This window comes from Python bivittatus, unplaced genomic scaffold (assembly GCF_059951505.1).
Source record: "Python bivittatus isolate LINGU-HERP-01145 unplaced genomic scaffold, Pbiv_v1 ctg000480_np1212, whole genome shotgun sequence".
NCBI lineage: Eukaryota > Metazoa > Chordata > Lepidosauria > Squamata > Pythonidae > Python > Python bivittatus.
Genome location: NW_028277075.1, coordinates 25,558,060 through 25,580,737, shown reverse-complemented (window position 1 = coordinate 25,580,737; position 22,678 = coordinate 25,558,060). Strand labels below are relative to the sequence as shown.

The window sequence follows — 22,678 nt, the reverse complement described above, 5'->3', positions numbered from 1 at the left end:
ATCTCAGTAAAACAGTATATTTTGTTGCTGAAATTATTATTAGATTTTTATCCTGCCTTTTTTATATATAAGGCAGCAAACGTATCTAATACTCATATAAGTCAGTTTTGACTCCTGGCAACTGCCTGGACTAGTCCCTGCAGTCTTCCTGGCAAGGTTTTTTCAGGAACGGTTTGCCATTGCCTCCTTCCTAGGTCTGATACAGAGTGCCTGGCCCAAGATCACCCGGCTGGATTTGTGCCTAACGTGGGACTAGAACTCCTGGTCTCCCAGATTCTAGCCTGGTGCATTAACCACTACACCAAACTGGCTGTCACGAGCAGTAGAATCAAATTATTTTTCATTGCAAAACTATGACTACTACTACCATCATCTTTATTACACTGGCATATACTACAAAATATATAAATCATACTTTCTGTATACAGTACATTCATACTAATGCTTCTCCCCATTATAACTAGGTTAGCTAGCGGGTCATTGCTGAAACATATGGAAATAGAATCAGCTCCATTTACTAATTCTTACCTGCTTGGCAGTTGTTTTTTTTGTCACGGGCTATTAGAGAGACATTTGTTTCAAGGCCACTGTAAATAATTTATAGGATGCATTATGATTTGAAATTATTATGTCTAGACTACTTTGTGCCATTTAGCAGTAACATTATTTACTGGAAATCAAAAATCTGAAGTAAAAAAGATTAAGAATTTCTTAGTTAAGTGCATTCAATAAGGTACAAAGCAGATTTGGGTAATTGTGTCACATAATTGCAGAAAGGTTCACACAGGCACAGAAAGGCATTAACCTGAACTATTTGCCAACTCTACTAAGAAGCATTTTTACAATGATATAATGCTCCATGGACATTATATTGAGAGGGCTGACCTGCAAAATGTGCATTTGCGCATACTGTACAGGAGATTGTCTCACCGTACATTAATTAGTGATAGGTATACGGAACTTTTGCCTGTTTTCTCAGGCAAAACGTACCATACTGGTACGTACCATACTGGAGGAAAACATACTATATTCCACTTTATTTTGCAGCCCCACTGACTTCATCAGTTGTCTTAACAAAATAACAGTAAACAATAGCAGGAAAATAAATTTGTAACAATAAATTTGTTTTATTGAAATTTAGACATTGAATACAAATGAATGCAGAATTAAAAATACTCCCCCAAAGTAGTTCACAGTGCAAACCCCCCACAACCATTAAAACAATTTTCAAATAATTAGAAAAGGACATTTTAAAAGGTTCATTTTCCCTTAAAGCCAAGATACAAAACACCATTTATAAATAAGCAAGGTTTAGGGTTGTTTTCTCCTTTTAAACAAGTGTAGAATAAAAAGGGAGTGTTGAAAGAACAGATAAAATCTGTCTGTGCCCTAGGCTTAAAAGACATGCTGTGTAGACATGGCTTATTCCTCATTTACAGCAGGTTAGCCCAATATATAAGCAGCCCGGCTTCAGCTTATTATTTACAAATAATACAGGATAATCTATTTTTTAATCTAGAGAAACAACAATTTAGTCAGCAGTACCTGAAGGGCCATACAGTAGCTGCTCTGCATTCTGAGTCTGTAATATTTTTAATATTGGATTCTGTAGGTCCGGTGGCTGAGTGCACATACATGATAATGTTGTTTATAAAGTTTTCAAACACTGCCCTCAACGTTGGTTGGTTATTTCTTTGGAAAGAATGTGTTCTGAATCACTGGAGTGAAAGGAGAAGCTAATAAGCCCCAATATCAAAAAGACATTTAATACAAAAAGAAAACAAATAAGTAGAGGTAAATAACAGGACATTCATATGTAGAAGCACCAGATACATATATCTATAACTGGTGTGTACATATTTCAGCCTTTGAAAGTTTTCCCATGTTTCTATAGAAACAGGATAGGCCATTTTGTCTCATTTGCATGCACAGTATTTGTTTTATAAAGGCTGTCTTTGAAAAGGGAAACAGTATAAGAAACTTTAAATCACACTAAGAAACATTTCAGAAAATGCAGAAACAATATGCAAATATGACTTCAGAGATGGATCTTTTACAGTCTTTCCTTGATTTTTTAATATATAGAAATTGCATGCATACATTAAAAAACAGTAGAAATAGAACAGATTCAAATACTGTGTTTATATTTCTCCTCCCCCTAAGAAACTTTGTTGAAGTTTCCCTAAAGGGCTAGTGGACATCAATAGTAACACCAGAAAAACTGCATGCAGTTGAGAACAAAAAGTATGCTAGCTGACATTTTACTGTCACAAAATCTTATAATCTTACTTTTTAAAAAATCGATGCTCCAAAGTCTATATTTGAATCACTATATGGTGCTGCCAATGACTAGAAAGCACATTTTACATCAAGTATTTTCCATGGAGAAAACATAGGCTTTTCTCCTGGTTCTTCTTGGCCACAAGTAGAAAATAAGGGAGGTCAGAGTCTCATGGAGCTCAAATGGCTTTGAGAAATCTTTTTGGCTGAGAATATTCATTCCCAAAGCCTCCCAAATCATACATATCAGTGGGAAAATAAAGGGCACTTGAACAGGCAAATGAATCTCCTCGATTTTTAATTACAAATTCATTTACATTGCTGCTTAACCACTATCTCTACTTACAATGTCTCTTTTCCATTCCAAAACTATTTCATTTCTATTTTGCTCACTGAATCAACTGATTCTTAGTCCTACTACTACTTTTCTAGAAGCCTTGATCATGCCTTTCAATGTAATATTAGAAACTACAGGCCTATCCATTCCTCCTCAAATATCTACTTACTCAAGACCCCACAAAACTACAATTCTAGTTCACTTCCAAGTCCCCATCTGTATTATTTTCCTATCTCTATCTATGAAAATAAATAGTGCCTGATCTAAGAATAATGCAGTGAAACTTATCCAGTGGAAACTTCGCTTTGATATTAACAGGGGCTTTGATGTGACCTTTTACCCAAGACAGTCCCTGTTTAATCATTATGTGGTAATGATTGAGGTATAAGCTATCATCAAGTTGATTCTGTTCTCGAAGACATTTGACACCTCTCAAGGTTGAATAGACACTTTCATCTCCCCATTGTTCATGCCACAAGATATCTGGAAGAATGACTCCTTTACCTGAGTGTACGTGCCCCAGGACAGGAAAGATTTCTGAGCATTGAACACTTTTTACAGTCTAGATGTAAACAGGGAAGAAGACATTTTGGCTATTAAGACATTTCCCAACATGCGAATGTAGAAAAAACCACCTTAGTTTTCACTTAAATTAAGAGTATATTCCAGCAGTCTATCCTTAGTAATAAGACACTCTTGCTTGTATCTCACCCTTGACCCATCATTCAAGTGTACCAACTATCATTCAAATCTATTCAGAGAATTATCCAAACAAATAAATCCAGAAATAACATATTAAATAGCACTAAAACTACTCCAAGTCCCCAGCCTTGGAGTTCAATGGCCAGCCAAAATGGGAACAGCTCTGCAGGTCTCTTAGCACTGCAGTGCTGCTGAATGAAAGCCAATGAGATTCAGATAAAAAAGCTGTACTGCAGGTTGCCAGCCCCTGTGGAGCAGTGAAGACAGATGTTCACGTGACAGTTTAAAAAGTGCAAGTGGAAAAGCCACTCAGAAATACCTAAATCAGCCTATTCCCCCATGGTCCCCTCCAGATCGGCTGTGAATACAATCTTCAGAATTCCTAGCTTTGGCTAGGAATTCTCAACCAATCTAGAGGGCAGAGAGGAAGGCCAGGCTATAACAGGGATGCTATTTATTAAAATGATCAGATCACCAGTAAGGAACACTGCTATTGTCAAACCTGAGAGAGTGGTATTAAAGTTTTATAACTTCATCTTTTTAAAATGGTTTCTTTTTCATCTCCAGACATGTTAGGACTAATAATTCAATATAAAGGGCACCATAACTGAAAGGATGTATATCTGCACTTACTTTCCTTCTCTTTTTAAGCAACGGCAGTGAGCTAATTAATATGAAATTGGAGAAGTCTGGCAAAATATAGAATGTAATATTTCATGCAACTTTATTTATGTTCCAGTGAAAGGGAGGAAGGGAAATAGAGTAGTGTCATAGCAATCAGCATTTGCTGAACACTCACACTTTGCCTGATTGTTTTCAGATTTCAGCCATAGACAGATAAAAGGGATCCCTCTTTTGGGAAGTTAGGAATATTTGAAGCTTTCCTTGAAGATTTGTTGATTATAAGCTTTCATCAGTCTTTTCTGTGACTGTTTTCTACCACTATCCCTTCCACATCACATCAATCTTTCTACATTTCTATATCCACAAAAACAGAGCAATGCCAATATCATGGCCCCAGTAGCTAACTCCACTGACATAACACAGCTAGTAAGAACTTCAAAAAAAATTGGATAATCCTTCAACTGCATCAGTTTGACTCTGATAGATCAGGTTTTACATAAAACCTGACAAAATGTAGAACTAGTCAGGTAAAAAGCCTTTCTTTTAACCAACAAACCTTGTAACAAATCTCTGGGGATTGATCCAAAGGATAGGTGTTTTATGGAAGCAAATATAGATGAAAGTAGAGGATTTTCTTTAAACAGAAAAGAGAAGCAGAATGAGCACTATTCTAAATACAAAATTAAAATAAAACATATTGGCATAATAAAAAGGAATAAGGAAGCAGAATTCAGCAATGCAGCCTACAGCAGAAAGCTGTTTTGTAATCTGCCTGCTGATCCCTAAGAATATTTACTGTATCAAAATCTCTCTCACTATAAACTGTGGAGAAGATGTCAAAACAGCCACAACTACAAAACACAGCTAAAAAACTTCAGAACAATAGTCACAAAAATAAATTAATAAATAAAAGTTTTAATAGTTTATACCTAGATTGAGATAACACTGCAGAGGGACAAACCAGTTTCAACTTGATCTCATTCAATTAAGTCAGCAGTTTCAGACTGGGCCACCTCTGGGACATACTCTCTTTAATCGGTAGAATGGTTTTTAAGCCAAATATTTCTCATAACACTTTTAGTGGAGGAGATAGGCACAAGGGGATTAGTACTGTGACCAGCACATTTTTAAAAGTTGTAGACAGAACAGTTTCTATTAAAAGAAAAGATATTTGCCCATTGAATTAAAAAACAACAACAAAGTATTCATTCAAGTTGTCACTATGATAAAGTTCCATCAGTTTTTCTGCATGGTTGTCAGCAATCCACTGAAAGCATGTCCTTTAAAATCACAATTTAGAGTTTTTTATCCATACGTCGTTCAACAGCTTGTAGCAGTAACTCTGAATATTGTTCCAACAAGGCAAGAGTTTGGTCATCTCCAAAGTGCCGAGGACTAGATAAAGTTCCACCACCACTCTCCCCTAATGACATTACAACTGTATCTTCTGGCTGCATCAATTGATCTTTCTTCCTTTGAAGTCCTTTACCATCTTTCAGGGAATCCAATTCTTTTTTCATCTCAGAGAAAGTTTCAGTCAAGAGACCAGCAATCTCATCTTTGTCAGCTGAAGACTTCATGTCAGTAGATACCTGCAAAAGAAATGCAAATAGGTTTGTTTTAGAGCTAAGTTTATTATGCTCTGAACACTAAGGGACAAACAAAAACAGCCAACATTAAATCCTGTGTTGCAAGATTATCACTTGCAATCATGGAAGTGTTTAAATTCAAGTCACCCTTACTCAATCTGGGCATTCTGCAGCTGAATTTCAGCTCCCAGAATTCCCTCTCCCAGAGTTCAAGCCCACACTCTTGGAGAGTGCCCAGGTTGAGGAACGCTGTCTTAGGTTTTTCTGTTGTTTCCACTTCTGCCACTTGTCTAATAACCAAAGTTCCCTGGGAAGATTCCAAATATCAAATAAACAACAATAATAAAAAATGACTTTTAAAAAATTCTGTCATCCAGTATAGTGGTCCTAGAAGCTCTGACTGCTACTCACAGCTGCACTATGGCTGCAGGGATATAACATTCTTTCTTTCCCTTTTCTTTCCCTTACCATTTGTATTCTTTCAGAAAAAGGAAAAATAAAATTTTCCCAATGTCTCTCACCATTAGAGTTGTTGGTACATTTGGGTTGAGTTTATGCTGCACACTGAACAAGCCAATACTTGTACAGGTAGCCCACTCTTCAGTGACAGTTTGAAGTTAGAATGGTGCTGAAAAAGTAGACTTACGACCAGTCCTCAAAGTTGTGGCCATCACAGCATCCCCCACAGTCATGTGATTGCAATTCAGCACTTGGCAATCAATTACAACAGTTGTAGCATTCCACAGTCACATGATCACCATTTGCAACCTTCACAGCTGGCTTCTGACATGCAAAGTCAATAGGGAAGCCAGCAGGATGTCACAAGTCGCAGTCACGTGATGTTGTGCTTAATGATCTATGACGATTTGCTTAATGACCACAGCCAGAACTGACATTGTAAGTCAGTGCAGTCACATGACATTTCACTTAACAACCACACTGCTTAGTGAAGGAGTTGCAGTCAGTGAGGACTACCTGTAGATCTATATGTAAGAATACAAGAGATCTTTATCTCAAGTGCAAGTGAATGTTCTTCATTCTGAAACACGTCTAGCAAATACCAATATACAGGTAGTCTGTCAGGCCTAGCCCAAGAACAGTGATGAAACAGGCCAGGCCAGTCTCTTTATTAGCTTACACCTTATAGACAGAATCTTGCCAAACTAAATCTATACTACAGCAACTAGTGGATATACCCTGTGAGATTCTAGGGAGTGGCTATCCTGAACTTTTTTCGCTTCCCACGCTCCTGTTGCAGGCTCAACTGCCTCTTGCCTCCTCCTCTCTCCTGGAATGCACCCCCTCCTTCCTGATAGCCTTGATCTCCCACATCACTCTTCTCCTCATAGATACATTCCATCACATAGCCCTCATTTAATGACCCTAACTGGGACTGGCAATTCTGCCACTAAGTGAAATGGTCACTAAGTGGGAAATCATGTGACTACAACTGTGCTTTCTGGCTGTAAAGAGACAAGACTACTCAGTTTCACACCCTTTGGCTTTTGTTTGTCTCCTACCCACTCACCCACCCTTTGGAATACTCAACTGCCTGCTTACTGTCTTGTACACATCGAAAGTAATGTGATTGCAGTGCAGCCTGGGGCTGGGAGCTATACAAACAGCTTACTCTCCTGAAATCCCTTTCTCTCCACTCTCTCTGCTCTGCAGGGCAGGGGGGAGAAAAGGATCAGGCAAGGAAGAGATTGCCTATAGAAATCGTTTGCTGTTTTTCTCCCCTCAGCACAGAGCAGAGAGAAGAAGAGGAGAAAGAGATTTCAAGAGAGTAAGCTGTTTGCCATTCTACACATTGGGAGCAATGCAATCACACCAGCAATGGGAAAGGGTCAGGCAAAGGAGAGACTGCTACAGAAATCACTTGCTTTCCCTCCCCCCTTGCAGAGCAGAGAGATTGGAGAGGAAGAGATTTCAAGAGAGTACTGTAAGCTCTTTGTGTAGCATGCCCACAGCTCCCAGCTCTCTTGCAATCCCTTTGTTTCCAATCTCTCTGCTCTGCAAGGGGGGGAAAAAAAGAAAAAAAACACAGATCAGGCACAGGAGAACACATATTGACTGTAATGGTGATCACGTGACTGAGGGATGCTGCAAAGGTTGTAAATGGACTGTAAAGTTATTTTTTCAGTACCATCATAACGTCAAACAGTCGCTGAACATATGGTCGGTAAGGACTACCTGCATGATTTCAAAAACAACAGGATTTCTCTTCTTTCTCTTCTGTTGACTTTTGAAAACCAATCCAGACAAATGTGTTCCGTAAAGCTTCTGAAAGGTCTTGGGCATTTTACTTGCAAGTAAGGAAGAAGTAAGGAGTTGCTCAACTCTTATGAATACATATTTATAATACATATTTTGACTTTATCTTTAATATAAGCTATTGCTGGTGAGCAACAAGCAAGTGGTCCAATAGCAAAGATAGAAAATCATCACAGAAATTCTTTGGGGTTACCTGCTGGTTTGCTAGTATAGTTACATCTGGCTTCTAATCATGCATAAAGGCAAGAACAGATGTCTGCTCTTGAATTGAAAATTTTTGCTCCCACTGAATTAATACAATTAGTTATATATAAGCAGTTAGATCTAACTGACTAAGTGAAGTGAAGGGGTAACTTACCATACGATATATCTGGATGGCCTTACGCATACTGTCCTGGAGCTCAGATACCACATGCTTGCATTGCTCAACACTGATTGAAGAACCTGGTAGTGCGGAGGAACAAGAGAACATAAACACTGAACAGAAGTATAATTTCAGTCCTGCCTTCTGACTCACTAGTGAAGAATACTACTGAATATTTACTGATATCATGCAAAATGATATTACTTTTGGATATCTCACTGATTTCTGGATAGTCATAATGTGAAGCAGTTGATTACAGTTACAATTTGTGAAATGTATCTTAATGCAAACACTGTCAATTAACTTGATTTGTCAAAGACAGCATGCTGAGACACCAATTAGGCCTATCCACAACCAAAGTTCATTTGCCTAAAGCATGCGTTAGTATTTCCCAAAGTGTGTGCTATGAGAAAATAGTTCAATAGTTGTAAGGCCCCTGTCAGCTTAAACAGTTATCCACAAAAGACACTGCACACATCTCTTGCTTGGTTCCCTTCCAGTCAGTCTGCATCATCTGCAATTATATCATTTAATTTATTCCAGAAGAAGGCATACAACCGAATTTCTGGCCATCAGAGGAAGCAATGCAACCATTTGTCTTCTGAATTGGTTTCCTTTCTATCAAGAGGCATATCCAAAACAGCGAGATGAAACAGTATTTCTCAAAAAAATAGAAGAGGGAAATTAGTTTTTTTTAAAAAGTACAAGAGTTATGTGGATTGTTTAGGTTTGGCTTAGCATGTTCAATATGAACCCAGCCAGAATGGTTTGTTACTGTATTCAAGAAACCTTGGTTAAGCAACTATGATTTAGTTCGGTGATCCTAGTCTAGAAGTCTGCCCCCAATTAAATGAAAAAAATATGTCATAGTTATCTGAAGTTTGAGAAATACTAGATGAAATTACTAATTTATACATTAATTCACATAATCCACAAAAGCGACAAAGCCTCTTATTTTACAAGCTTACTGAGATAGGATACAGTATGAGGGGCAGACTGTTACAGAAAGTCTGTTTTAGCATTACATCGCTTTCTTGCAGGTATTAAGCGGCAGGTTTAACTTTGGTTGTTTACTTGCCTAGTTGCCATCTTACTAATTAAGTAGGGTCAAACATCTAAAAGCATGTAATGACACACGATGAATGACATAAAAATGGAGACATACACATATGCTTAAGCCTTTATGTCCTGATGAAGATAACATTAAGAGCCACCAAAAACCCTTCTGTATTTAAAAAATATTATTTTTAAGCAAAAGATCTGCAAGGTTCTGAGTTGGGGAGAGTGCTCAAGGAAAAGGGCTGATTTGATACAAGGTAAAGACTTGCTCAACTCAAGCACTTGATAATCACACAAACATCTGCACTTTGGCAAAAATCTAGGGGATTCTTTGGGGATTTTTTTCCCCCAGTTTCCCAATGTAGCCTACAAACCTGGAACTGTCACATGCAAAATAAAGAAAAGTCAACACCAGCTAATATCTATGATCCTTGCATTCTAGTTAATTTACAGTGTGAATAATCTCTATCTTGTTACTTATTCTTCCTGAACAAGAATACTAACCATTCTCTATTCATTATATGTGCAATTCTCCCGTTATGTATTTACATTGCTTTTGAAATCAATCAGTGCCAATGCAGATATATGGACATGTTGCTTATCGTATATAAGCATTTCAGAATTCTTAGATGAATGATGTACAAGGCTTCAGAAGTAGTGACAATGAACTTTCAGACATGAATAGCAGCCATTGTGATGACCATACTTTGCCTCCTGTGGCATTTTTCTCCATAGATAGAGAAATATGTGTACAATTGGTAGATGGAAAAAGATTGAAAGCAGATGTTAGATAATTTTGTCCCAAGTCCCAAAGTTGCATGCAAGCCACTAGTAAAGTATAAAATGTAGATTCCCATTCCTCTCTTCTACCCTCAAAAATCCTTTGTTCTGTGTATATGATATAGCAATACAATTTATGCTTTTTAAGGAAAGAGTTTTTATAGCATAACTTGAGGCCTATTAGAGCATTAGAAGGATTGCTTTACTATTTGCTCTTGATATTTTATGGAAAAGCACTTAAGTTGAAATTTACATTGTTTTATTAATTTTTTTATATTCTTGATGAAGTTTTATGGATGTTTTTATTGGTTGCAATAAAGGTGCTTTAGAAATGAGTGGATAAAAAATAAATATCCTTTTATAATGCACCAGTTACTCCCTACCAATATCACCACTTTATTCAGGGTGGTGAATAAATTATTTCTGGATGAAATGCATTCTCTAAATCCACTGCAAAGAGGACTTAGATTTGTCTTTGTCAGTGAAACTGCTCTGGTTGCTCTGTGAAATCATCTTTGCTGCAGGGAAGAAGGGAAAGAGCTACCTTTCAGCAGCTTTCAATACTACCAACCATGATATCCTTCTGGAAAGTTTGTTTGAATTAGGTATGTGTTGAATAGCTTTACAATGGTTCTGCTCAAATTTGGATGGCCAGATCCATGTTGTGCATCTGGGAGATTTCTGCTCAATGCTATACAATATTGTTTACACTACAGAGCTCCACAGGACTGTATCTTGCTGTTTAACAACTACATTAAATTGTTGAGTGATGTCATTCAGAGTTTTAAAATAAAATGCTACCAGTGTTCTGATGCCATACAGACCTCTTTCTCTTTTTCATCAAGTTCAGGTGAGGTAGTAAAAGTGCCTGGCCATGGGCTTGAATAGAATAAGAGCCAATAAACTGAAAGTCAATACAGGTAAAACAGGACTGATTTGTCTTGGTAAAGGTTATTCAATCTGTTCTAGAAGATCTGAATGATCAAATTCATTGCTTGGGAATACTTCTAGATCCAATTTTGTCTTTAGAACCAGTAAGAATAGCGGCTAGAGGGGGGTAAATTTGGCCTGAACCTCAAATTTTGGCACTTGTTAGCTAGTTCTTTATATTTAAAATATTCAAATTATGTCTTATTTATTTGTAGCCAGCTCCAATTCTACCGGATAGAGAAGATAGCCTTACTTCAGTTAATACAAGCTATGGTACTCTCTCATCTTGGTTACTGCAACTCACTGTAGGAGGGGCTGTTGCTGAAGACAGTCCAAAAATTTCCAGTTAAAGCAGGAGCACTCAATGGAGCCGGCATTATGATAACATGCCACCATTGCATCCTCTTTATTGCCTTCTAGCTCATTTCCTATCCTAATTCAAGGTGCTGGTATTAACATTTAAAGCATCTTACAGCCTACAGTCTTTGAAAGAATGACTCCTTCAATTTCCCACACAAACCAAGAGATTATATTCAGAGTTGATTACCTAGGACTGGACGCAAGAGCTCTGAAATTACCTCGCCAATAAGACACACTTAGAGTTTGCTTTGTTATATTTTCAGTGCTAAAGAGATTAAATTGATATCATTTTCCTATTTTCATTTATGTTGTCTAAAATTGTTCTTCAAATGTTATTTACCTTGAACTGATATTTTAAATTTATTAGGATTTCAAAATATTTTGAATTCCCCTGAGAAAAATTGTTTTCAAATATTTGTTTTCAAATAGATTAAAAGACCTTTTAAAAATTACTTTGTGATATGTTCAATGTTAGTAGCCTCTTGTAAATAAGCCCAGTTCACATGATCTGCAATACAAACTTACTCAAACCAAAGTGACTTGTGGTACAAAGGTATCTTACCACCATGAAATCCAACAGAAAGACCTGTATTACAGGAGACACTCAATTTTCTGCAAGTGGGCTTCTGCTAGTATAGGGCCATTTTCTCCATTCCCCTCTATGTACCCAAGTCTGCTCCTGAGAGGCTCTCAACTTTCCAGAACAGATTTTGGGAGTGTACTCTGCAGAGTGGAGGAATCTGCTTTATCAATGGACAGATTTTTATCTCTTGCAAACATTTCTGTAACCCCCCCCCCATTTCATGTTAGTAGAGCTTGAAACGCCTTAGAATATTAGAAATGTATCTTTTAAATTCTAGATATTGCTTTTTTTTTCTTCAGCATCAGTGGTTACCAGTAGCAATGGTTACCACCACACAACAATCTCTTTTAGCCAAGTATCTTATTTTTTACATATACTTGAATTGAATTTATACTGCTTAAGTATAACAAACTTATAGTAGCAGAAAAGATGAGAATTTAATACTGTAAGTTCTGGCAAGATTGGGCATAAAATCCAATTTTCCATAATATAGAACATTACTTAAAAGCTTTATTTATGTCCACTTTTATTCCTATTCCTAACTTCCCTTTTGAAAAAGAAAAACATGAGAACTGTAACGTTTGCATGCACCAAAACAAAATGTAAGAAAAACTGGAAACAGAAATAGAAAAAAATAATGTCAGACTGAAATGTCTCACCACTGAAAGGATGGCTTATAGAACGAGACTGTGCAGACAGGACGAGACAGCCAGAAGCTAGATGTAAATACGATGGAAATGTGGAGCAGTTCACAAAGACACAAAGACAAAAGGGGGAAAAAGGTAGGAGATGGATATCTGTGCACACCTGAATCCTCTCCAAGGCCTTCTGCATTTGTAGGAGACCTTGGCCCATTTTGTTCAAAAGAGCAATGCTCATGATTAGCTGGCACATAACTAGCAATAGCAACTTTGTCTCTGCATTCCAGTAGCCGTTTTTCTGGAGAAATTGGATGTAGTTCGTCTGAAAGCTCTTTTAGTTTGGGATTAGTTACTCTTGGATCACGTTGGACTTTGGTCCTCAATTGTGTTTGGTTCTCTTTCAGAGCGTCTGCACAGGGACTCAATGGGCTACTTTTACCAAGGCCAAGTGGTCCAGATGCTTGACCTTCCAATGTTGAGGCCCATCCTTCAGGAAAAGACAGCTTTTTTTTCCCAACAGCACCAGGTGATTGAGGAGATTCTGATCCTAGCACAGTTTTTGACTTTGTCTTTGGTGAAAAAGAAGCTAATGTTGGTCTATCAGGTAGAGGCTTGGGGATGTCAAGGATCAAATGAGCTCGATTAGATGCCAACTTGCTATGAAAGGACTGGGGTGATAAAGAGCTTGCAGTTTGCTGAAGAGAAGGTTTCACTGGGCTGTTGTCTTTCACAAACGGCTTGCTCTTCTCAATGTCCTCTAAGACACTTAACCCTGTTTTCTCTGATACTTGTGGGCTAATTTTCACTTCATTCTGGTTTTCTGAACCATCACCAAAGCACAGATTCTCTCCCACAGACACACTACGGGACACCTTGGCCATGAAGCTAGTGGTAGGACTCATATAAGACTTTGGTTTTGCAGCTTTAATGTCTTTGGCTTGCAAAAAGCTGGAACTATCCATCTTCGACAGTGTTGCAGAAAATGTCTGACAGTTATTGGATTTTGGCTCCTTCTCACCTACCATTAGTGCCTGAGGCCTCTGCCTGGCAGACAGCATCACACCAGGAATCTTATCTGTAGAAATGGAATAAATAAATGCACACAACTGGTCTGGAGCAATTTGTGCAGTCAGAATTAAAATAGCTCCAGCTTCTAAATGTAATTATTTCACTTCAATTTCTGGAAGAAATGGTAAGCAAAATAACAATGTTATTTGAATATTTTTGAGCTATTGTACTTTGTTCTACATAGTTCTTCTCCAAACATCATTGCTTTAATTTCTGATTGAAGATCACAAACTAGAAATAGTGTTACATGTCCTATTTGGGTCTTTTGTTCTGTGTCATGTGTAATAAACAAACCACTTGAAAGTTGCAATAACATATCCCCTTTAAGGCAAAAAATAGCCACAGAATAATAATCAATGTTTTGTTATTGCTGTCACAGAATTTCACCCTTTGGATAATGCAAAACACAGAGAAAAACAAACACAGCCCCAAAGAGCACATGTAATACGTGTAAAAACTGGGAGATGCCATTCCCCAAACTAGGACTATTTTCTACGATATGAATGACAGCTTCCATGACACTGGACTGATTTATTACCAAGATGTTCTGGATGCTTTAAAGTCTATTTAGACAGGGGAAACTCTGTCTACGACAGAGAATCCAAAGCCTTTTCAAGCTCAACTCACCAGGGCAGAAGAGAAGGAGAAGCAGTTACCATTTTTATTTCCTCTTTTTTTTTCTTTTTCTTAAAACCGTTGCCCTCCCACCGATGTCAAGGGAAGCAGGGGAAGGGAATTATGTTCAGGGTTTCCGTAGGACTCTCCAAGTCCTGGGGTATGTCAGGGGCATGGGAGGATTGCCAAAGTCTCATCCAGCAAACCAGCAGAATGCTTCCTGACCCATTTACTTTTTTCACAATTGATTGGGAGGGAAGGGCAGCTAATGTTTCCACAGGGTCTGGGAAGGGCAGGTGAGTGAGACTTGATTTTCCCCTCTGAGGGCAGACCTCTTTCACACCCTTCTAAAAGAAAGATCTAGACAATCCTGTGGTCTTAGAAATTCCTTTCGGGGACCACCAGATTTTAGTCTATTTTTTAAACAATGATAGCCTTCTGAAAGAGGCAAGTCAACACTCTTCTTGTCATCAGAAATAGGAATTAGCATTTCCTTCTGATCAGTGTATGTCCAGCTCAAGCCACCTCTGAGATCTATTGGTAACTACATGTTGTAAGGGAACTTGTGATTTCTGAATGGACATATCAAGGATTTTCAACCTCAGAGACAGAGTCCTGTTATGGAATCATCACTCTAACCATTTCATAGAAGGTACTTCCTTACCATTATGAACAAGATCATGAACTGATTGAGATTTCCTCAGCACCACTGCTCCATCACTATCTGGGAAAGGCCCAACAGATCTTCCACACCCTCTGTTGATCTCTACAGCAGACTTTCTCTTTTTCTGCATATAAAGTGACCTAATGGAATTAATATTATTTTGAAAGAAGCCATTCTCCATGGGCATGTGCTGATGGTCAAACCCATTTTTCAGCAGTTCAGTGGAAACTTGCTTTGGCAAAGCAGACCCTTCAGTAGGTTTCTGATCCAGTACTAGCTGTGATGAAGAAGGTGAAAGTTCCCTATGGAATCAAAGACAGGACAAGATATTTGACTGATTATGATTATGTGCCATCATTATGTTGCATTATTACCATCTACCATCTACTACTACATAAAATAATGATTACATTATTGCATTATTACCATTTACTACAAAATACAGTAGTCCTATATAGCTGTTACCCCTAAGGCCATAAAATAATATTTAAGACTAATTCTTTACACAAACACACACACACACACACACACTTTCCTTATAAAACAATTGCAGATAAGGAAAGAAGGGCTAATCATGCATGGCTGTATCTGACAGAATGATTTAGTGAAAAGGAGGAAGTTAAAGCAAGGAACAGTAAGTCTCTGTTATTATCAGAGGAAGCTCCTCTTGGCTTAATAAGAGATAGTTGCTCTGGTCTCTTGCATGCCAACAAAAAGCAGATCTAAAGGTTTCCCAATAGGAATAAACACCCTTATCCAATACACAAAAACGTCAATTTTCACACTCTATCATGCATAATATTTCTGTAATAAGAAATGAAATTTTCATGTAGCACGTGGAGAGTAAGCTCTTTTGTCCTTCGCATAATGAAACCAGATTGGAACTGATTAGTAAACAAGAGGGAACAGTACTTTTTTTTTTTAGTTGTTCAAGTTGAATGAAATGCTGAAGTAAAATGAAATGCCTAAATAGCAAAGAGTAAATGAGATTTCAAGGTTCAGTCTTCATGTATGCCACAATGGACTTATCTATCGAGCCTAAGAAATAAATGCAATTATAAGTATCTTAATCAAACATTGGGCACTTTGGTCTTCTTGGGCTTTTCCTGCAAGTATGCATCTAGAAGCCTGGAAGCTTCATCCAATCACACCTCTTCCCTCAAGACCCAGAAAATCCACCACCTGAGCTTGCCATGTCTGAGCAAACACAAGGCTCTTTTGTATTCATAAAAAGTGGAACTTTACCTGAGTGCTGGAAACCGAGATAGAAACCGGGAAGAAATACTGTTTTCCATTCTTTCCAGGGTCCTACATGATCCGTCTGTCATTTAAAAAGGAGGAAACTCAAATTAGGGATGAAAAGGTACAGGGGATTTGTGACATTTCAGCAAGAGAAACTTGACTTAGGGCTTTCTATTTTGCTTGCAGTGTACAGGAATGAAGCTAGTTCCCTAAAATAGCTTACTTTGTTTTGTGCCACACAGCATATTTCCTTATTATTCTGTGAGTTCAATGGGACTTATTGCCATTCTTCTCAGGATTGCAAACTAATAGATAAATATTAGTTTCATCATGACTAATTTATGGCCATAAGCTCCTATGACTCTTTCTTCTAACATTAGATAATTCAGCTGTTTCTGTCTGGGCTTAGAAGCTCTTATTTAACACACACACACACACACACACACACCATTAGGGGGAGATGGATGGATGGATGGATGGATGGATGGATGGATGGATGGATGGATGGATGGATGCCTACCAGCTTGGCTGGCTTCAGAAAAAGGTTGGACCGATTCATGGAAGTAATGGGGATCAATGGCTGAAGGCCATCTGCTGGGAGACTAGTGGGCTTGCTTTTGTACTTGGTTGGCCACTGTGAGAACAGACTGCTGGACTAAATGGGCCATGGGTCTGATTCAGCAGGGCACAGCTTAGGTTCTTATAGACTGTATGAGGCAATGAGGGGTATGAATCTACAAATTAATGTATCAAAGATCAAGGTAGTGGTGCCTGACAGGGAAAATGGAGTGAACAATTCTAGTTTTCATTAGATATGTTAATATACCCTTCTCACTGTTACTGGCTAGAGTCTCAAAATGCTGCTTGAGGAACTTTTCTTGATCTGGAGTCGTGGGTACATCTCCATCCAATAGTCCAGTGCTTACATCCTCCTCATCATCTTCTCCCACTTGCTCATCCAAGTCTGAAGTACCATCCACACTGAGAGGTTCAGTACTCTCAGAATCTGAAATGGGAAATGGTACACATCATATGCAATTTATACAAAACATGATATAGCAATATATTGCACTATGTCACTACACCATTAACAGAAAAATTCTTGGTCCATGTCCATATTAACAGGGCTGAGCACATGGGGATGGTATTATTATTGTTATTCTAGTTGTCCAAATGGATATCACTGTCTAATCAACTGAATGTTGACTCTAATGATTCAGGAACTAGCCAAGGACTTAAGAGTCAGGGAGGTATTGTGGTAATAAGTACGTTGTTCCAAGTAGGGTAGTATTTCATAAAATTAGTCTGTCAAGTCCAATAAATTTAAAAATTTCTAAATATTTTGGTAGTGCATCAAGCTATGACTACAACTGGCATGACAACTTTTTTTTTTCACCATAATCTTTCAACCTCAATTTTAAAATCACAATATTCTGTTACTTTCTCCAGTTGTTTTTCATCAATTAAACTGTCTCTGGGCATTGCCACATCAGTGAACCATACTTTTTTTTCTGTAACAGTAATGTCTGGTGTATTATGTTTTATGTGTCTACTAGTTTGAATTCTGAAATCTCTCAAAATGTTGATCTCACTTTGCAAAACTTTTTAGGCACATGAACCCCGTGGCATTTGTAAACAGCCAACAATTTTTTCAACCCTATGACGACATTGTTTATGCTCTGTTTGAGATTTTTTTCTACAACACTAATAAGTGATCTACAGTTTCAGGCTTAATTTTACATCATCATCATCATCATCATCATCATCATCATCATCATCATCATCATCCCATTTTCTCTCTTGCCTTTTCCCTGCAATGCTATACAGGAAGGGTTCAGTCTGGAGCAGTGTTTCTCAACTTTAGCAACTTTAAGATGTCTGGACTTCAGCTCTCAGAATTCCCTAGCCAGCATTGTCTGGAGTATTAACAACTTCAGTCTCTAACATTTGCAGATGACATTTGTTTGTTTGGGGGGGTTTATGGGTGGGGGGAAATGAGGTAGGGGAAACTTGTTTTTTGTCCTTACTTGAAAAAGTCCTACACAGAGAAAAAAACTTGCCCTCACAGAATTAATTCAGCCAACCTTAAGCTCTCATCCCCATGGTACTTCAAAAGCTTCAGTAAACTTCTCTTTCCCATCCCATACATCTTATTCTCTGAGTGATCCTGGCCAGATTTTTTTTAATTTTTTTTTTTACTCTCACAGAATGCATCCACTCAAATTTAAACCCTTCTTCCTGTATAGGTCCTTGTCAGGCTGTTCTGGCAGGCTCTTTTTTTCTATATTTTCTGTTGCATATATAGAGAATCCCTTGACCAAATAAACAGAGGACAAACAAGTACTTTATTCGTAGGGACTCCATCTGGTCTCAAGCTGCTATATCTCCCAATTTTTCATTAGAAATTTTGCATTTGCATTCCCACTATTTGTATCAACTGCATCATACCTAATTTGGTTATACAGGTGGTCCTTGTTTAATGACCACTTGTTCAGTGACTGTTCAAACTTACAACAGTACTGAACAAGTGGTACTTATGACCGGTTCTCATATTTACAATTGTTGCAGCATTCCCACAGTCATGTGATTGTGATCCAGGAGCTTGGCTCGCAATTACATTGTTGCAGCATCCTGCTGTCACATGATCACCATTTGTGACCTTCACCGCTGGCTTCTGACAAGCAAAGTCTATGGGGAAGTGACTGAAGGTCACAAATGGTGACCATGTGATGTCGCACTTAACAATGGCATGGGATTCACTTAATTACAGCAACTGGAAGTGCCAGAACTACTGTCGCTAAGCGGTACAGTCATGTGATGTGCTTTACGACCACATTGCTTAATGACAGAAATTCTGGTCCAATTACCATCGTTAGGTGAGGACTACCTGTAAAGGGCTGGGCGGGGGGGAGTGAGGGAGGAGAGTGTTAAAGCTACTGCTTGTGGCAAAGGTTCCACAAAGGCTGAAAGATGTCATGCTGCTTGGGAAACTCTCTCTATATTATCTTTCCCAGCAGCAGAAGATAAAAGTTGGGCTACAGATAAATAGAAAAAAATTTCCCATTACCAAGAATACATCCCATTAACTTACACAGAATCAATATAGCCTTAAAATGAACCCATGCTTAAAACTTTCCAAAGCACTAGAATAATGATATTCTATGAATAAAATTTCTATGAATAAAATTTCCATAGCAGTAGACTGTTAAGTTTGTATGCTACCTCAAGGACTGAACTCATTATGTGCAAATCAGTATAATTAAAGATGGTTTGTTGTAATTTTACAGCAGCCCTCTCCAACCTGGGTGCTCTTCAAATGAACCTACTTAAACTCCTAAAATTCTTAGCAATTGCTTGTCTAGTAGTTTCCATTGATTAAAAAAACTGATGGTACGCAGGGTATTTAATACATTCTAAGCCAAGGTTAATTTCACTTTTTAATCTATTTGAGTAACTAGTGTTGTAATTCCATTACACACTATTTTTTCTTGAGCAATTTGCCAAGCATTGTAGTAATTCCCCAGGTTGGAAAGATTAAAGCTATACTGCAGAACACAGAGCTATAATTCTGCCTGTGCAATGTGTGGTCTAGTGATTTTCCCAAGTATTTAGACAGTAAATCAGATGCTAGTTAGCACTTCAATTAAGCCTGTATCTGAGAACATTTCAAATGGAGTTTAGAATTAAAAGGTACTCTTTTAATCTGAGGTGGGTTTTGTGGCCAAGATTAAATTGATTAGTAGTGAAAATTGGATGGGCTATGAGTCCAATTGATTTCAAAACACTCACCTTCATTTGGGCTTGACAGTCGGCTGCTACTATAATCCACAGAACAAGCACTGTCAGGGCTATGCTTATCTGGGCCCTCACGGCTGCTGTAGCCTCTGCTCAGTTTTCCATGAGGAAGAGCTTTTACTTGGAACTCACTGTAAGAGAAGGGACGAATACAATACAAGAAACAAACCCTCCTCCTGACCTTACTTGTAATGATATCGTAAAAGGATATGTTTAAATCTTACCATTTTCATCAGTTATGCAAGATTATTTTTCTTTTCATAGCCAGATGCTGCCATTTGGATTATTCCCCCCCCCATGCGTACTTTCTGCAGTTAATATGACTCTGATTTTAAAGTCCACTCTGACTTGAAAACTTGCATTCACACAGAGTTTGAGGCTGTCTATCAGTGTAGATCATTAGATCTCATATAAATAATTCAGCCAATGAGCAATTTGCACAAATCTGTGTAGTCACTGAAGAGACATTGTGTATCACCATGACAACAGCTCTTAATCCCAGTTCCAAAAGAATATCTTTCATTTAGTATAACAATCATTTTATTTGGCTCCATCACTAAAAGTAAAGACCCTAAGCCAATCAGAGTCATTCTGGTCCCGGGTGGCCTTCAAATCCAATAAATAAGTCAAGGCACAGAAACAAATGTATTTCTGACCTGCTGATATCAGTGGGAGGAAGATCATCTTGTTCTGGGTAGATGACACATTCTTCACTCTCTGAAGGTTCCATTTCCTGTGAGAAAATCCCTCCTTCACAGGACACAAGTCTAATAACTTGAGGTCGAAGGCAAGGCTGACTTTCCTGAAGAGCTGTGGAGCCTCCCCCCTGGAAAAGTAATCGAGTAGTGAAGCACAATACCTGTATATCAGTAAAGCTGCATGCAAGAATTTAAACCTAGGAGAGGGAATGCTGTAGCAAACCACCTGACAAGAGAGGCATGAACTGATCCACCAGCATTATTTACTCATTTAGCAGGCTATTGTTTCTGTTTTAAAACAGAACAAAGGGATTGGAGCATTTTTTACTAATGCTTTTATATGGCTATAGTCCTTTCTACTAGAGTTTTCTTAAGCCAGAACCAGAGGTTTCATTGCAGAACATCTCTTCCCTACCACCCCCACCCCCAGCCTGGCAAAACCAAGGAAGTTCCTGGTTTGTTTGTTTTTTTTCCAATTTGAGAAGGGAATTTCTTACATTCTTGGCACAAGGTGAGACATTGGCATGCTCTTTGTGGTCATCTCCATTGCTGGCCTGGGAAAGAGAATCCTGACTAGCAGAACAAGAGACTGAGAAAGACTCCAGTTGGCGTAGATCAAGCATAGATTTAACAGTCATCTCTAGGCTGCTCGTTGGCTGGATCCAACGGCTCCGCTGCCGAGGCATCTTGCTCATGGTGTTTTCTGAAGCCTGGATCATCGCCATTTCTTTTGCCTAAAGAGGGAAAATATTTAAAAATGCTTTAATGGTAGATCTGCTCAGGGAATTGCAATACTCCAGAACAGCCATAACAAAAGTAAAACAAAAATGTAGGGCAGCCTTCTTCAACCTAATAATTTCCAGATATGCTGTGGTTAAAATTCCCAGAATTCCCACACAGTTGAATAATTCCTGAAGTTTTAGGTTGGGAAAGGTGGATGCAGATTTCTAAAAACAGTGGACAAAAGCTCTTCACAATTAATCTTTAGAATAGGAAAGTAAAAAGGAACAATAGTTTATCAATAATATTGTATGATAGCTATTTCAATTGTTTAACTTTCCTGAGCCAGTCTTAGGTTATCCGCACACTTTTGTTTGACTATTGCTTGGCTGGCTCTTAAGCAATTTCTTTGTATTCTTCTAGAGCAATGACCTCAGATCAGCTGAAGAATTATTCTGGCTGTTTCTACGCACTTAAATTATTACCATCAGAAAGATAACAGTGAGTTTGACATTAACCAGGCTGAAAAATCTCCTTTACGCTATTACTGACAGCATTAAACCACAATATACACTTTGGGTGGATAAGCAAAGCAGCCCTTTACAGCAGAGCACAAGTTTTCTATCATCAATTTTTTCTGTACTTTCATATGCAAGCATTATTTACACAAGGCAGAACAAGTCTGCCTAAAAACTGCTGCCAAAGTAATACCGCTGATATACAGACATCATTCAATTTTAATGGTTAATTTCATTTGAACCATGCAAGACCTCATTGGAAGATTTACTGCAATACCAGTCTGTATGATCCATAGAATCTATGGGGTAGGCAGCAAACAAAGGCTTCTGTAAATAAGTAAATAAATATACTTTCTGAGATTTGACATATTCCATAAATCACACATTAGCACAAAGCCAGAAAACTCTATTTTGAGGAGAGCTCCAACAGGTAATTAATCTAAGATCTTGACAGGTAACTGCTTGAATTGCAGTTGAATCTATAGATGCAATGTCATTTAGAAACTATCAAAAGTCAACATTAGTGCATCATGCATACCTACTCACACAACTCTCCAAGATTATACATCCATCCTTCAACTGTCATTTTAAATGAGCATTGAAAACTTACCCGTCTCATTTCCCAGTGAGATAAGCTTCTTGAAAGAGAAAGATCTGAATTTAAGACAGAAAACAAATTGGATTAGTAAGCATAAAAAATCATTGATTTTGCTTTTTGCCCAAAGCTCTTCATATTCAAAGCACAATCAAAATAGTCTATTTGCAATATCTTGGAATATAAAAAAGGAATCAGGGTTGATGCAATTTAAAAGCCAAATGAATTTCAGCATGATAT

General features: G+C 38.0%; 1 protein-coding gene across 2 annotated transcripts in view; it reads right to left on the bottom strand.

Moving 5' to 3' along the window:
- Window positions 1-1,103: 1,103 nt before the first annotated feature.
- MAPKBP1 (mitogen-activated protein kinase binding protein 1) overlaps window positions 1,104-22,678 on the bottom strand; it is a 125,619-nt gene continuing 104,044 nt past the window's right edge. Inside the window, exons 22-31 of one of the 2 annotated variants that reach the window (XM_088145493.1) lie at window positions 22,454-22,497; window positions 21,103-21,339; window positions 20,564-20,733; window positions 19,902-20,038; window positions 16,939-17,118; window positions 16,116-16,191; window positions 14,871-15,172; window positions 12,690-13,598; window positions 8,165-8,250; window positions 1,104-5,535 (exon numbers count right to left, since the gene is read on the bottom strand). In XM_088145493.1, coding sequence (XP_088001619.1) covers window positions 5,239-5,535; window positions 8,165-8,250; window positions 12,690-13,598; window positions 14,871-15,172; window positions 16,116-16,191; window positions 16,939-17,118; window positions 19,902-20,038; window positions 20,564-20,733; window positions 21,103-21,339; window positions 22,454-22,497 — 2,438 coding nt within the window. In that variant the 3' untranslated portion in view covers window positions 1,104-5,238. The remainder of the gene's footprint in view (window positions 5,536-8,164; window positions 8,251-12,689; window positions 13,599-14,870; window positions 15,173-16,115; window positions 16,192-16,938; window positions 17,119-19,901; window positions 20,039-20,563; window positions 20,734-21,102; window positions 21,340-22,453; window positions 22,498-22,678) is intronic. The other variant, XM_088145494.1, reaches the window with a different exon arrangement.